The sequence below is a fragment of the Oncorhynchus mykiss genome, chromosome 16, assembly GCF_013265735.2.
Source record: "Oncorhynchus mykiss isolate Arlee chromosome 16, USDA_OmykA_1.1, whole genome shotgun sequence".
Classification (NCBI taxonomy): Eukaryota; Metazoa; Chordata; class Actinopteri; order Salmoniformes; family Salmonidae; genus Oncorhynchus; species Oncorhynchus mykiss.
The window spans coordinates 26,186,548-26,203,988 of NC_048580.1; the positions used below are offsets into that span (position 1 = coordinate 26,186,548).

Below are 17,441 nucleotides of genomic sequence, written 5' to 3' on the forward strand. Positions count from 1 at the left end.
CCCTACCAAACTTTGAACAAACATGTCTCTTGCCCTGTTTGACCAACAGTCATGTAATGTTTATACATATGCATCTCCTCATGATAGACAAAAACGTTTCACATAAGGACCTATAAACTCTGCCTATTAGATTTCTGCAAATTAGGCTTTTTGTCCAACGCGATCGTGTGGGGGAATAGATTTTTTTTAATAAAATGCTGCTACTCTCCCTATACGATTCGATAACACTACATAACCACCTGGTCTTTTGTCACGAAACTTTGCACAATGATAGAAGGTCACTCCAAGGTCCCTCCGATTGACCACATGGTATCTTAAATGTGGCTATTGCGTGCTTGGCCCCTGGAATTGCTACTTGTAGCTATATTTCTGGATAATTGACATTCAGATTAAAAAAATAATTAAACTACATAGCACGATTTTGCAACAGCTCTGACACATCTACCTGTGAAATGAATGTATTTTCCCACATGCCACTAAGTTTGTTGTCTTTCCTTTATCCCGTAATTTCTCTCTCTCTCTCTCCAGATTACCTGTTTGTGTCAGACTCGAGGACCAGGTCAGTGTTCCGGATGCGGAAGAGGGACGGGGGTGAAATTACCCCTATCCGAAAGGGAATCTCCGGAATCCTGAGTGTCAAGGCTTACACAGCTGACCTTCATGGCAGTGAGTGAAAAATAAGCAATTTTACAAAGTGTTTTGTGGATAGAGTTGATGCACCTAGTACACAAAATTAGCAACAAATGACACGAGTGGTAAGGAGTGTAATGTTAGCTAAAAAAAGACTGGTACCCAGGCTAGTAGAGATGACATTTCGCGAGTAACCTAAATGCTGATGCTAATTTAATACTGCCGTTCGGTTAAACCGCCTTGTTTTTTTTTTTTACCACTATATCCCTAGTTAGGGGGCTGGTGAAAGAAGGGCTTATCTTCATGCACTGCTAAACTACAGCTGTGCTGTGTCTTTTACCATTGTTCTTTTAAAAATCAACCGAGCCTCAAGTCACACAAGTTAAACACAGACATTGCTGTATTGATTTGTGCTTATAAAAAGCGTTTGACATTGTTCTGCAGCATTTCCTCTGGGTGTTATGAACCAGACACTATTTCTCTCTCTTTCTAATAATAAAATAATACATGCGTTTTATTAAAAGACCCAAATATGTTTCTGCATGTCTTTTTTTTTTTTTGCACATCTTTTCTCCACATCTGTTTCTCGTCTTTCTGTGTTGCATCCTCTCTGCCTCAAAGTGTTCAACAGCCGGTGCAACATGGTGCCAAATGGCCGCTGCAGCCACTTCTGCTTCCCCGCGCCCTCCTCTAGCCGCGTGTGTGGCTGCCCCTACGGCATGAAGCTCCAGGAGAACCAGAGGGACTGTGTGAAGGACGACTCAGAACCCCCTATAGACACCAGCTGCGGAGACTACTCCTTCCCCTGCGACGGGGGCCGCTGCATGCCCGACTCGTACCGCTGCGACGGGGTTAAAGACTGCATGGACCAGACGGATGAGGCCAACTGCACTGACACAGGTGGTGGCACTAGAATACACGTTTAGCATCCTGGCAATGTGACTAAAACGGAGGCCATCTCGGTCAGGGATTCTTTTGTTTTAGATCTCTATGAGTGGGGGACAGTGGAGGCATTTTGTGTTTGAGTGGGAGTGTGCGAACGTACTTGTGCAAGATCGTTTGTGGTTTTCATTAGTGTGTGTGTGTTTATGTGAAATAATGAAAACTGTACGAGCGGGTGTCAAAAGTGTTGTGTTAACATAGAAAACACATTTGTGTGTGAGATAATCAGCATCATGTAACTGTATCCTATCTTGCTCCAAAAGCAAACAAACACAGACAACCCAACAAGTTTGACCTAATGTCCTCCTCTTCATGCTTCTTTCCTCGTCTCCTTCCTTTACCTGTTTACCAGGCATGACCTGCTCCCCGTGGGCGTTCACCTGCGAGAACAAGCACTGCATCCTGTCCGGCTGGCGCTGTGACGGCCACGAAGACTGTGGCGATGGCTCAGACGAGGTTGACTGCCCCACACGTCTGCCGTTCACCTGCAGTTCAGAACAGTTCGCCTGCACTGACGGCAGCAGATGCATCCCCAAAGCCTGGACGTGTGATGCCGACAAGGACTGCAGCGATGGCTCGGATGAGAGAAACTGCAGTGAGTAAAAGTGGGAGGGGCCAGGATTGTTAGTGGCGGATAGAGTTTTATACACCTACTGTTACTTAAGTGTATCCCTAGTCAAAACATCCTAGGACTAGTGATTTTTCTATTCGAATCCTATAGGATTTTGTCACCTCTATCAGATTCCTGTTGGAATCCTATTGCACTACTTTTTTCCTATTGGAAATCAAAAGCAATCCTATTGGATCCTATGGGATTAACACAATCCTATTGGATTTTGTGTCAACTGTCATAATCCTATTGGAATCCTTATTGGGCTACCTTTTTCCTATTGGCAATCCAAAGTAATCATAGTAGATCCTATAGGTTTTGTAGGATTTTGTCACCCCAATCAGAAGTGTTTTCTTAATTTAACACATTAAGTTATAGTTTGTTCTCATGTGTTCCAGTACAATGAAATAATGTAATTGACCACATTTTTAGTTGATGGGAAACAACAGTTCTATATTCATTTCTGTTTTATTCACCACCACAATATGGGCGAGGACCAAGTGTGTTCATTTGAGTTATGACCACCAGAACAGCGCACCTTTTTCGACAAAACTCTCAGTTATTTGAATTGATTCTTATTCATGCAACTTGTCTATGAATGAGACATTACAATGTGACATACAATACAATGTACAATGTTACAATAACACAAGAATGTAGGGGGTTTCCCTATAGAATGCACAGCAACTTTACATTTCTTATATGTAGAAATAAAATACATTTACCTACAGTAACACAATACAAGAATCCAATAAAAAATCAGAATTAGATAAAATCATATAGGATAGGTTCCAAAATATGATAGGATTTTGTATTGGATTCTAATATGATTTTTTAAATTCAAATCCTATAGGATTATTTGACTAGGGATATGTTTACTTGCCTGACGACTCAATCGGAATTCTTCCGCTGCTACATGTTCGCGACATACTTAAATCTGAGACTGCCATCATTGAAGTCGTTTGTGTTGATGTCAAAATGAGGGGTGTTGTACAAAACCAATGAATCAGCGATTGGATCATCGCTAACCAATCAGTGTACCAAAGCCAATGATGAATTTTCTAAATTAAGCGTTTACCTAGGTGTGTTCAACTTCTGACTCTGGCCGGACCCATCTGTTTCCGGGACCAATCAGAAGGGTTAGAATGTGTTTGCGTTGTAGAAATGGTCAGGGAGGTACTTAGATCCAGACTCATTGCGGACAAGAAATGAACATCCGTTGGCGTAGCGTTTGGACGGAGCAAGGAATTTGGGTAGCCAGGAAAATATTTCACAGTATATGATTGCCTTGCGGAATTGTACTGAACTACATTGTTGATTTGTGTGTTATTTTATTTATTTGAAGGGGCAGACTCATCAAGTCCTAACTTCTCATTTCTCAATCCTTTATCCTCTCATACCTTTAGCAAACAGACATGATGTTAAAAGGATAGTTACATTTTTTTTTAAATAAACTAAAATGTGAACTATAAGGATTGACCTCTGTCTTAATAAATCTGTCAGGGATTGTTCTGCCATTGAAATCCGTGGACGGGCCTTTTTTCAGGTTGTCTTTAAGTCCAAACTGTTTAAACTTTTTTGGGGCTGAGATTTTTCCCGGGATGGAAAAACACTTTTAATGTAAACTTAAAGATGCAATATGTAACTTTTGGAGGCGACCCACCAAATTAACATAGACATGTGAATTATAGATCTGTCATTCTCATTGAAAGCAAGTCTAAGAAGCGGTAGATCTGTTCTATGTGTGCTTTTACTTTCGATTTTGTACACCAGCTTCAAACAGCTGAAAATGCTATATTTTTGGTTATGGAAAATATATTTCACAGGGGTTTAGATGGTACGATGATTCTCTACACTATACTTGCTTGTTTTGTCCCATAAACTGAAATTAGGCGAACTATTTGAATTTTCGCAACCAGGAAATGGCAGAGCGATTTCCGCATAATGCACCTTTAAACGACTATACCAGATATGAAGTATGTAGAAAATATAATGGACCTATATATTTTAACTAACAATCTTTACCGCCAAGATGGGAGGCCTCTGAAATGTATCTAAAATTCAGCCGTGTCGATGGGCCAACTGTGCCCCCTGCCACACCCGTGTCACGTCGACCACCTAAGCCCCGTTTTGATTCAGAAAAAACCCTGCTCTGTCTCTTCTGACAGACGGGACCATCGCTACGTGTGAGCCTGGGTACTTCTTCTGTCCCGACCACCGCTGCATCTACAGCTCCTACGTGTGTGACGGAGACCAGGACTGTATGGATGGCTCCGATGAGAAGGACTGTGGTACGATGAGTAATCTAAGACTATCCTCCTCTGTGTGCTCTGCCACTGGGATGCATAAGAGAGAATTAGTTCTATTCAATAAGCTTCTATTTCTTTTTAATAAGCGTCTATTTCGTTAAGTACTCTTGTTAATCTAAGTTTTGTATTTTGCAATATTGTGCACTGTTTTCCCCCACCCTTTCTATTTCTCAACTATGCTCTTTTTTGCCTCATTTTCCTACTCTCCCTTCTCCTCCCCTCACAAATCCCCTTTCCCTCTTCTCCTTTACCACACCTCCTCTTCTCTTCCACTCCTCTCAGAGTTCTCCTGTTCATCCTATGAGTTTGCCTGTGCCAGTGGTGACCATTGTGTCAGTAGCATCTACCACTGCGACGGGGTCTTTGACTGTAGGGACCAATCGGATGAGAGCGGCTGCCGTAAGTCGACTCTACCCGCTTCCTGTACCATCATCCTGAGTTGACTCAGATTTCGAGTCATATGACAAATTCAGTTTTGTTTTTCCCGTAGGAAAAATAATTGCTTAATACTTCCTAACTTTGAGTATGGCTGTGTTTGAATTTTATTGCAAGGACTTATCAAGCCAAATATTTGTGCTCATCTGAGATTGAATCGTATATTAATTGTATCACATTCAGCCCTCCAATATCCTTTATGGACTCCTCAGTCAATGTGTTAATTTCTTACGTCTGCAGCCACGCGAGGACCTGGCCTCTGCCACAATGATGAGTTCCAGTGCCAGACGGACGGCCTGTGCGTGCCCGACGAGTGGGAGTGTGACGGGCATCACGACTGCGAGGACGGCTCGGACGAACACAACTCGTGCCCGCCTGTAACATGCCACATCAACTATTTCCAGTGCGCCAACGGCAACTGCATCTCTCCGAGCTGGGTGAGTGAGTGGATGGGTGAATGAATTAATTCATTTGATTGGACAAATTTTACATGCACGTGAGTGTATCGACTTGTTTCCATCGTGGACATTGTTATTATCAGGTGTGCGACGGCGACAACGACTGCAGGGACATGAGCGATGAGCAGAACTGCCCCACGCCTCCTTTCATGTGCCCCTCGGGCCATTGGCTGTGCCCCACCGACCAGGTGTGCATCGTCCTGGGGAAGGTGTGCGACGGACAGCGGGACTGTCCCAATGGAGCTGATGAGTCACCCCTCTGCAGTGAGTGACAAGGACGTTTCTAGTTTAGAAGTAGTGTATGACATGTAATAACTTTCAGGTACACAAGTGAAGTCATTAAGAAAGATGCTTGCACACTGTTGAGTGCTCCCGCAATGTTATTGTGCAAGGTTTTGACCTGAAGGTAGTAATGAGAGATGAATGCTTTTTGAGTTTGGTTCGGTTTCGGTTAGATTATTAAAAAAAAAAAATATTTTTTTACATTAAATGCACTATGCATTATGTGGGTTGAATGCTGTAACAACACAGAATATACGTACTAATTCAAGTCCCATGAGGGTAGTGACAGCCCATTACTGCTTATCACTAAGCGATATGACTTTTATACGTAATATTAACCATCCTTTATTCACATTACTTTTATAAAATATTTCAGTTGTGTGCATTAAATTTGTTTTATTTGTGCATTCTTCTGTCTTTTCTCTCTCTCTAAGTGTCTGCCCCACACAGACTGCACAGGTAGACTCGCAATGGAGCATGGTCATTGTAGTTAATTCAATTGAAAACAAAATCAACATTACCACGTTTTCTGTGCTAAACTATGTAGAACAAATGCCTGTTGGAAACTACAACTCACTACTATACTGAACAATAATATTAACGTGTTGGTCCCTTGTTTCGTGACCTGAAATAAAAGATCCCAGAAATGTTCCATAAGCTTTTTTTCTCTAAAATGTTGCACACAGATTCAAATACATCCCTTTTATTGAGCATTTCTCCTTTGCCAAAACGATCCATCCACCTAAAAGCTGTGTCATATCATAAGAATCTGATTAATCAGCATGGTCATTACACAGGTGCACCTTGTGCTGGGCACAACAAAAGGCCACTCTAAAATGTGCATTTCGGTCACACAACACAATGCCACAAAGTTTTGAGGGAGCATGCAATTGGCATGCTGCAGGAATATCCACCAGAGCTGTTGGCAGATAATTTTATGTTAATTTCTCTACCATAAGGCGTCTCCAACGTCGTTTTAGAGAATCACAACCGCAGACCACATGTAACCACGGCAGCCCAGGACCTCTACATCTGGCTTCTTCACCTGCAGGATCGTCTGAGACCAGCCACCCCCGACAGTTGATGAAACTGTGGGTTTGGACAGCCAAATCATTTCTGCACAAAGTTGTCTCAGAGAAGCTCATCTGCGTGCTCGTTGTCCTCCCAGGATCTCGACCTGACTGCAGTTCGGCGTAGTAACCAACTTCAGTGGGTAAATGCTCACCTTCGATGGCCAATGGCACGCTGGAGAAGCGCCTCAAATGTTGATGTTAAGATTGACATGTGATATACATTTTTAAAATGGTCATGGATGTTGAGTGAAGACTTGTTTAAGTCTGTCCATTTTAGGTGAGGGCGCCATGCAATAAGTAGTAGTGGTACTAGCGTGACTTTAACATGTGACAACATACACTCTATATGCAGAAGTATGTGGACACCCCTTCAAATTAGTGGATTTGGCTATTTCAGCCACACCCATTGCTGACAGGTGTATAAACCGAGCACACCGCCATGCAATCTCCATAGACAAACATTGGCAGTAGAATGGCCTTTCTGAAGAGCTCTGTGACTTTTTCAGTGACGTTTCACCGTCATACGATGCCACCTTTCCAACAAGTCAGTTTGTCTAATTTCTGCCCTGCTAGAGCTGCCACGGTCAGCTGTAAGTGCTGTTATTGTGAAGCAGAAACTTCTAGGAGAATCAACGGCTCAGCAGCAAAGTGGTAGGCCACACAAGCTCACAGAACGGGACCGCCGATTGCTGAAGCGCGTAAAAATGGTCTGTCCTCGGTTGCATCACTCCCTGCCGAGTTCCAAACTGCATCTGGAAGCAACGTCAGCACAATAACTGTTCATTGGGAGCTTCATGAAATGGGTTTCCATTGCTGAGCAGCTGCACACAAGCCTAAGATCACCATGCGCAAAGCCAAGCGACGGCTGGAGTGGTGGAAACACGTTCTCTGGAGTGATGAATCACTCTTCACCATCTGGCAGTCTGATGTAAGAATCTGCGTTTGGCAGATGCCAGGAGAATGATACCTGCCCGAATGTATAGTGCAAACTGTAAAGTTTGGTGGACGAGGAGTAATGGTCTGGGGCTGTTTTTCATGGTTCGGGCTAGGCCCCTTAGTTCCAGTGAAGGGGAATTTTAACACTACAGCATACAATGACATTCTAGACGATTCTGTGCTTCCAACTTTGTGTCAACAGTTTGGGAAAGACCCTTTCCTGTTTCAGCATGACAATGCCCCTGTGCACATAGTGAGGTCCATACAGAAATGATTTGTCGATCTGCGTGGAAGAACTTGACTGGCCTGCGTAGTGCCCTGACCTCAACCTGATCGAACACATTTGGGATGAATTGGAACGCCGACAGCGAGCCAGGCCTAATCGCCCAACACCAGTGCCTGACCTTACTAATGCTCTTGTGATTGAATGGAAGCAAGTCCCCGCAGCAATGTTCCAACATCTAGTGGAAAGCCGTCCCAGAAGAGTGGAGGCTGTTAGAGCAGCACAAGGGGACCAACTCCATATTAATGCCCATGATTTTAGAATGAGATGTTCCACGAGCAGGTGTCCAGATACTTTTGGTCTAACATTTAATATGTTTAAATATTACGTTTATTTAACAGTGACACATATACTGTAATTAAAACATAACTCTCAAGGAGAAATGTGATGCATTGTACTAGATTTAGCTAAACGAGTCATTTATCTCTACTGTCCCTGAGCAGGCGAACCAATAAACATGCCTCCATGTTTGTTCCCTCCATAGACCAGGAGGACTGCGCATTGAACAACGGGGGCTGCAGTGACGGCTGTATCCAGGGTCCTTTCGGAGCAGAGTGTACCTGTCAACCAGGCTACCAGCTCCTCAACGACTCCAAGACCTGCGACGACATCGACGAGTGTTCTATCCCAGGCTGGTGTAGCCAGCAGTGCTACAACGAGAGAGGCTCCTTCCGCTGCTCCTGCTCAGACGGCTACCTGCTAGAGGCCGATAGTCGCTCCTGCAAAGCCACCGGTAAGGGAGCAACCTGACATTTGAGCTGTTCGTTCATTGCTATTTGCACTTCGACAGAATACATTTATCTTTATAATTTTGAGGTGAAAGTGATGTGATTATTTTGACATTACAGTAAAAAAACAAATCCCAATAGTTTTTATTGGCGAATACAAAGAAAGATATTGTTATGGAAAAACATTTGCCATGTAATGTTAGCAAATATTTGTTATTACAATATATTTGTATTAACCTAAACTCTAACTCCCTCTAATCTATTGTGAAATACTTTTCTTGTACTTACTATTTATTTGTTTACCCGCAGACACCACAGCAGCCACGCTCCTAGTTGCCAAGCGCAGTCAGATCATCTCCAACAAAGTCAACCTCCAACCGCCCCTCATCCACCCTGTGGTCAGCGGTTCCGACATCGTGACCGTTGACTTTGACCGCTTGACCAGCAGAATCTACTGGGCCGACGCCTCGCTGAAGAAGATCTTTACCTCCTTTCAGAATGGCACGGACAGACGCGAGGTCTGAGAACATACGTTAGGAACACGCTGAATAATGGTTATTTTTCGGTTATTGCTCCAAGAAAAAAAGCCTTCGTCCAGTTTTTAATAACAAATATAGTTATTTAACATACATCAGAATCCTGTGCCTTATTAGGATTCTTAATATTTCATCCGTATTAAACAGTATGACCTATATGACGTGCTGAAACTCCAAAATACAATAATTCAAGCACATGAAATTGAACTCCACTTAGGGTCTACAGTGTTCTAATATACCACACTTTGTTCTTCTGTGGTTCTAGGTGTTCTCCACTGGTCTAATGGTACCGGAGAGCATAGCTGTGGACTGGGTGGCGAGGAACCTTTACTGGACCGACTCGGTGATGGAGAACATCGAGGTGTCCACTCTGGACGGCCGCTTCAGGAAGGTTCTCCTCACCAAGAACGTCACCAGCCCCCGTGGACTGGCTCTGGACCCCCGAAACCAGTAAGGCCTTTCACTGCTAACCATAGGAACACAGCAATGATTGAATGATCAGTAGCACTGAAAGGTACCTACATAAGGATTTTAAAGCACATTCATTAACCATACATAGCACATTCATTAACCATACATAGCACATTCATTAACCATCCATAGCACATTCATTAACCATACATAGCACATTCATTAACCATACATAGCACATTCATTAACCATACATAGCACATTCACTAACCATACATAGCACATTCACTAACCATACATAGCACATTCATGAGCAGTAGACAATAATTCATTAAATTCCTGTCAACAAATGCTCAAATTATGAATGACTTAAGTTACTTAATTACTGCTTATGAATGTGTTATGTATGGTTAATGAATGTGTTATGTATGGTTAATGAATGTGGTATGTATGGTTAATGAATGTGTTATGTATGGTTAATGAATGTGTTATGTATGGTTAATGAATGTGTTATGTATGGTTAATGAATGTGCTATGTTTGTTCACATTAATGTGTTATGTATGGTTAATGAATGTGCTATGTATGGTTAATGAATGTGTTATGTATGGTTAATTAATGTGTTATGTATGGTTAATGAATGTGTTATGTATGGTTAATGAATGTGCTATGTATGGTTAATGAATGTGCTATGTATGGTTAATGAATGTGCTATGTATGGTTAATGAATGTGCTATGTATGGTTAATGAATGTGTTATGTATGGTTAATGAATGTGTTATGCTGTCCCTTTTTAGGAACCCTTCAAATAAAGAATTGCTAAATCATCCAGCACCACTGCATTTGACTTTACATGTTGTTCTCTGAATCATTATTGTGCATTCTCTTTCTCTCTGTTGAGTTCTCCACATCTACCTTATTCACTGCACAATCACAGCACAGCAAAGGTTACAGAAAAATTATCATAATTGATTTGGCATTTGACCTTTCCCAGCACCAACGTAATGTTCTGGTCAGACTGGGGTCAGAACCCGAGGATAGAGACGGCCTACATGGACGGCACCGGGAGACAGGCCATTGTCACCACCAAGCTCTACTGGCCCAACGGTCTGGCCCTGGACTACACCACGCGCCGGGTCTACTTTGCTGACGCCTACCTCAAGTACATCGACTACTGCGATTACAACGGCAACAACCGCTTCCAGGTCATGGCCAGTGATATGGTGAGCATGGGTAAAACTAGCAGGCTGAGGTTGTCCTAAACTGGACACTGTACACTAGTATCTTATTCTTATTGTAAGGGCCCATGAATCATTTGTTCTCCTGGCACTACTTCCTACAGTATCGCATTCATTGTTAACACTTAATGCAGATGGTAATGCATTGTATCGTAAGACTTGAGCATAAGCATTTATGACCCTTCATAATGTCTTAGTATCATCTCATGTTTGTGGCTGCTATATAAATACATGATAAGTTGTATAGTAAGACATTATAAAGGCTCAAACTATAACATGTAATAAGTTGTAATAAGTTGTATAATTAGACATTATAAATGCTCCAACTATAACATGTAATAAGTTGTATAATAAGACATTATAAAGGCTCAAACTATAACATGTAATAAGTTGTATAATAAGACATTATAAAGGCTCAAACTATAACATGTAATAAGTTGTAATAAGTTGTATAATAAGACATTATAAAGGCTCAAACTATAACATGTAATAAGTTGTATAATAAGACATTATAAAGGCTCAAACTATAACATGTAATAAGTTGTAATAAGTTGTATAATAAGACATTATAAAGGCTCAAGCTATAACATGTAATAAGTTGTATAATAAGACATTATAAAGGCTCAAACTATAACATGTAATAAGTTGTAATAAGTTGTATAATAAGACATTATAAAGGCTCAAACTATAACATGTAATAAGTTGTATAATAAGACATTATAAAGGCTAAACTATAACATGTAATAAGTTGTCATGAGTTGTATAATAAGACATTATAAAGGCTCAAACTATAACATGTAATAAAGGATTGAACACGTTTTCAGTAAAGTGTCACCCTTTATTCCTTTATAAATCCCAGTTTCTCACCCACTCTGTCCTTCCCCCTACCTCTCTGTAGGTTCTTCAACACCCCCACGGTATGACCATCTTCGAGGACCACATCTACTGGTCGGAGCGCTATACTTACCAGGTCCTGAGGACCAACAAGTTCCACGGGGGAAACACGACCACCGTGATCACCAACGTCTACCAGCCCATGGGCATTGTCATGGACCACCCCATCAAACAACCAGCAGGTAACATTCAAACAAACAGTAGGTACTGTTCCAACAAATTCTGGATGACATTCTAACAACCAGCATGTAACTTTCAAAATACGTCCATAAAACATTCAAACTTACCATTTGTTTATAGTGGATAGTGCTGAACAATTAAAATACATTCTGGTTATTGTTAAATATTTGAATTCCATTTCGTTTTTTTTTTTGGTGAGGGCAAATCACAGTTTCTCTAGAGAAATCAGATCAAGCCTGAACTGTGCGTTGTAGTAGGGAGTTCTACGTATGTCACGGTCGTCATAACGAGGAGACCAACGCACAGCGTGACCAGAATACATTCGTCTTTAATTAAGAAAGAACGCTTAACAAACTATAACAAAACGACCGTGACGCTACAATAACAAGTGCTGACAGGCAACTACACATAGACAATAACCCACAAAACCAAAATGGCAACCTAAATAGGATCCCCAATCAGAGACAACGATAAACAGCTGTCTCTGATTGGGAACCATTTTGGTTTTGTGGGTTATTGTCTATGTGTAGTTAGTTGCCTGTTCTGCACTTCTATATAGCTTCACGGTCGTTTTGTTAGTTTGTTTAGTGTTCTTTCTTTATTAAAAGAAGAATGTATTCATATCAGGCTGCGCCTTGGTGTCCTCTATACGACGAACGTGACAACGTAGTTTAGCGCAGAAAATGTGATAATTAACTATAACCATAACCCATTGCGCACCTCATTGTCCGGTCTGAGATGGAGAGAAGTGACAGAAGAAGGCGCAAGCGAGAGGGATAGAGAGCTTCGTGAGGCATCTCTACCTGAAAATACATGATATGTGGTTGATAGTTGGTATTTAGCCTTATTTACTTTGAAGAACTACTAAAACAGTGATTTTGTCAGACCGCATAGGCAGCAGCTCTATAGAGATGAGATGATGACTTGGAAATGAAATAATAAAGTCATCGAATAAGCCTAAAACAAATGTAATATACACAACAACTGAAATGTTCTATTAAAGTAAGGTAATGTGAATAAATTATGGTTAATAAGCATGTGGCAGCCACTACCATCATTGGACTTTTATTAATTGTTTTATTCTGTGTTACAGCATTCAACCCACATAAATGTATTGCATAAGGCATTTAAAGTAAAAAAAAATATATATATATATATATATATATATATATATATATATATATATATATATATATATATATATATATACGTATATATATAAAATCGAAAACCGTGATTATTTTTAAATAATTGAACCGAAACCGAACTGACCTCAAAAAGCACTAATCGCTCAGCACTAGTAGTGGATAAAGCATGACTTTATAGTTCCATTGACATGATTGTTCCATTGTTTTCCACTATGCAGCAATCAACCCATGCGCAGAGCACCTGTGCAGTCAGCTTTGCCTACTGTCTGGCTTTAGGCCCAGGTACTACACCTGCCACTGCCAGTCTGGCTGGAACCTCAACAGTGATGGGCGCACCTGCATCAAAGGTACCCTAACAGCAGCTCTAATGATAGGCTTGTAGCATCTCTCTTAACTCATCTATTTGACCTGATTTAATTATTGCTGTCATAGTACAGTACAAGGGATTTTTTTCTATTCCTAATCAATTGTATTGTTTTCTGTACCACTCTGATTTATACTATCCTGTATGAAGGCAAATGTGTTATGTAGTTGTCATGACATGATAAATGGAGATAACGATTTCGCAAAGGCCAATCGGAAAAAAACAATGGTAGATTGTGCTTTCCTGTCTTGCTTGTCTCTTTCATATTCTATTCCACTCCACTCCACTCCACTCCACCTCATCCCTTTCTATCCTACTCTGTCTCTACCTCAGATGACACTCCGTTCCTGATGGTGGTGAGGGAGACTGTGATCTTCGGCATCCCTGTGGACCCGGCCGACCCCTCCAACAACGCCATGGCACCCGTCTCTGGCATCACTCAGGGGCGGGACATTGACTTTGACGACCAGGAGCAGTTTGTCTATTGGGTGCAGGGCTCGGTGAGTGACAAGTTGCTCACAGTAAATAAGCCACTATCATTTTAAGGGTTGCAAAAATCTGGTTTTGCAAAATTTCCAGGTTTTCCAGAAATCCCGGTTGTGAGATTCCCGTAATAGGGCAGGAATAAGCAGAGAATCTGGAATCCTCCAACCAGGATTTCTTGAGGGAAAAAATGGGACGGTTACTGGAATCTTGCAACTTTAACCATTTTGAATGCTGTAAGGGCGGAATCCCAGCTTAATATGCACACACTTAACTAGACTCTTGCTTAACTCACACATTGATGTCAGAGGAGGATTTGCCCCTGTTAGGTTCTGACAAACAGAGTAAAAACTCAAACGGACAAATCGGGAAAAGCTCAAACCAAGTTTATTCACCCACCGGGGTCCAACAGCTGAAAAGACAAATACATGTTTACACAAGTGCATATATTTATACCCTCTACTGGGCAGAGTCCACTTCTTGCACATCTAGACAGCCAATATTGCTGGGCAGGAACTTAAGTGATTCCTCTCATGGATGTAGTCACGGCCTTGCCTCCTGTGTGTGTATGTCATAGGACTGTTCCTGCTCACTACATCTGACCTGACCTCGGCCCACATTCCTCACTTCTCCCTAATCCACGGCTATACAACCTTATCAGTGACTGAAACCAGACTGTTACTCTTTCTCTCTCTCCATAGGACACATGAGATTTGACAATAACATGTGCTGACAGAATGTACATTTTCTGGGCTCCCCTCTCTCACTTAGTAGATTTCCGTACACCCAGTTCTAATATGGTAACATGAATAAGGATATTTCAAATTAGAACCCAACACCTCAAAACTCACTTATTTCAAGTCTGGATTCGAGTCTAATATAAGTTAATTGTTTGCTGTCTCCCACTCGCAGAGCTCCATTTACAGGGTGAAAACTGATGGAACCAATAGGACTCTGTTTGCTCCATCTGCAATCATTGGCTCGCCCTCTGGTCTGGCTTTTGATTGGATAACTCGCATGATGTACTACACTAATCCAACTAATAAAGCAATAGAGGTAGCGTGTCATGTCCTCATTGTAAATGATGTATATCTGACTTGCTTTTGTAGAGATACAATGTCATTACTTGGCTCAAGGTGTTACTGGAACCAATATAGAGATGATAACTGAGTAGTTTCATGCTAATTGTGACTCTATCTCTTTACTTTGCATAATGTAGTCTTTTAACTGCGTTGGTAGTAACGTGGTTATAATGTATTAATTTAACATGATATAGCAAGTTTCTCATCTACCGTAGGTCATTCGTGTGGATGGAGTTCAACTCTACAGGAAGACCATCATCACAAACACAGGGAAGCCAGAGGGAGCAGGGGAGCCTATTGGAATAGCCCTGGACCCAGCCAGAGGGTAAACACTCATCTGTGTATCATTATTACTAGTTACAAAGGATACAACTAAATAAATGTAATACTGACAAAGAAGTAGTACTGTGTGTGTGTGTGTGTCGTCCTGCATGTTTAATTGTCAAGTATTGATACTGTACAGTTTGTTGGCTACTGATCTATTTAGGAAGTAAAATAATCTATGTGACTTTATACCAACATTGTACCAAGCATTTCATAACGTTATAGTCAACGACAACACCAGACATATTTTGAATTGCTAGTTAGTCTTCATTCCATGTCATCATCAGTGGATTAATACTAACGCTATTACTAATTAATACTGAACTTTCTGACTTCCTGCTTGCTAGTCAATTGTTCTGGACAGACCGGGGGACAGACAGTGGCGTACCTCCTAAGGTTGCCAGTGCTGACATGGATGGAGGCAACCTGAGGAACCTCTATACCGTCAACCAGGGGATCATTGGGTTCATCACCGCAGACATCGCTATGAGCAAGCTGTACTGGGGCGTAGCCGGCACCGGAGTGGTGGGTACCGAGTTACACAGAAACAAATATATCAAATCAAATTTTATTGGTCACATACACGTATTTGCAGATGTTATTACCGGTGTAGCGAAATGCTTGTGTTCCTAGCTCCAACAGTGCAGTATTATCTAACAATTCACAACAATACACACAAATCTAAAAGTAAAATAATTGAATTAAAACCTCTAGTGACTCCCCATCCCCCATCATCGACTGACACTAATTAGCATAACGCAACGGACATAAATATCCCTAGAAAATATTCCTATTCATGAAAATCACAAGTGAAATATATTGAGACACAGCTTAGCCTTTTGTTAATCACCCTGTCATCTCAGATTTTCAAAATATGCTTTACAGCCAAAGCTAGACAAGCATTTGTGTAAGTTTATTGATAGCCTAGCATAGCATTTTGTCCAGCTAGCAGCAGGTAACTTGGTCACGGAAATCAGAAAAGCAATCAAATTAAATCGTTTACCTTTGATGAGCTTCGGATGTTTTCACTCACGAGACTCCCAGTTAGATAGCCAATGTTCCCTTTTTCCAAAAATATTATTTTTGTAGGCGAAATAGCTCCGTTTGTTCTTTACGCTTGGCTGAGAAATCGCCCTGAGAAATATCCCGAATTAGCTCCATAATATCGACAGAAACATGGCAAACGTTGTTTATAATCAATCCTCAAGGTGTTTTTCAAATATCTATTTGATAATATATCCACCGGGACAATTGGTTTTTCAGTAGGACCGATTGGAATAATGGCTACCTCTGTATTTTACGCGAGAATCACTCTGGGAGCCATCAGGTGACCAGTTGCGCAATGTAGCCGCTTACGGTTATTCTTCAACATAAATGTGTAAAACTACATCACAATGCTGTAGACACCTTGGGGAATACGGAGAAAAAGTAATCTGGTTGATAGCCAATTCACTGCTCAATAGGGACGCATTGGAACGCAGCGCTTTCAAAACATGAGGCACTTCCGGATTGGATTTTTCTCACACTTTCGCCTGCAATATCAGTTCTGTTATACCCACAGACAATATTTTTACAGTTTTGGAAACTTTAGAGTGTTTTCTATCCTAAGCTAAATTATATGCATATTCTAGCATCTTGTCCTGACAAAATATCCCGTTTACTACGGGAACGTTATTTTTCCAAAAATAAAAATACTGCCCCCTAGTCACAAAAGGTTTTTAAGAAATATATCAATATTAGGACGAGCAATGTCGGAGTGGCATTGACTAAAATACAGTATAATAGAATACAGTATATACATATGAGATGAGTAAAGCAGTATGTGAACATTATTAAAGTGACTAGTGTTCCATTATTAAAGTGGCCAGCTATTCCATGTCAATTTCTATAGGGCAGCAGCCTCTAAGGTGCAGGGTTGAGTAACCGGGTGGTAGCCGGCTAATGATGGCTATTTAACAGTCTGATGGCCTTGAGAAAGAAGCTGTTTTTCAGTCTCTCGGTCCCAGCTTTGATGCACCTGTACTGACCTCGCCTTCTGGATGATGGTAGGGAGAACAGGCCGTGGGTTGGGTGGTTGATGTTCTTGATGATCTTTTTG

General features: G+C 41.3%; 1 protein-coding gene across 1 annotated transcript in view; it reads left to right on the forward strand.

Annotated features, from left to right (window-relative positions):
* Window positions 1–267: 267 nt before the first annotated feature.
* Window positions 268–17,441, forward strand: part of lrp2b (low density lipoprotein receptor-related protein 2b) — a 94,543-nt gene continuing 77,369 nt past the window's right edge. Inside the window, exons 1-18 of the mRNA XM_021565420.2 lie at window positions 268–277; window positions 529–666; window positions 1,252–1,530; window positions 1,925–2,167; window positions 4,351–4,473; window positions 4,774–4,890; window positions 5,167–5,363; window positions 5,468–5,648; window positions 8,443–8,691; window positions 8,996–9,204; window positions 9,488–9,672; window positions 10,625–10,853; window positions 11,767–11,944; window positions 13,309–13,437; window positions 13,788–13,954; window positions 14,850–14,993; window positions 15,235–15,344; window positions 15,691–15,868. Of these exons, the coding sequence (XP_021421095.2) occupies window positions 268–277; window positions 529–666; window positions 1,252–1,530; window positions 1,925–2,167; window positions 4,351–4,473; window positions 4,774–4,890; window positions 5,167–5,363; window positions 5,468–5,648; window positions 8,443–8,691; window positions 8,996–9,204; window positions 9,488–9,672; window positions 10,625–10,853; window positions 11,767–11,944; window positions 13,309–13,437; window positions 13,788–13,954; window positions 14,850–14,993; window positions 15,235–15,344; window positions 15,691–15,868 (3,066 nt within the window). The remainder of the gene's footprint in view (window positions 278–528; window positions 667–1,251; window positions 1,531–1,924; window positions 2,168–4,350; window positions 4,474–4,773; window positions 4,891–5,166; window positions 5,364–5,467; window positions 5,649–8,442; window positions 8,692–8,995; window positions 9,205–9,487; window positions 9,673–10,624; window positions 10,854–11,766; window positions 11,945–13,308; window positions 13,438–13,787; window positions 13,955–14,849; window positions 14,994–15,234; window positions 15,345–15,690; window positions 15,869–17,441) is intronic.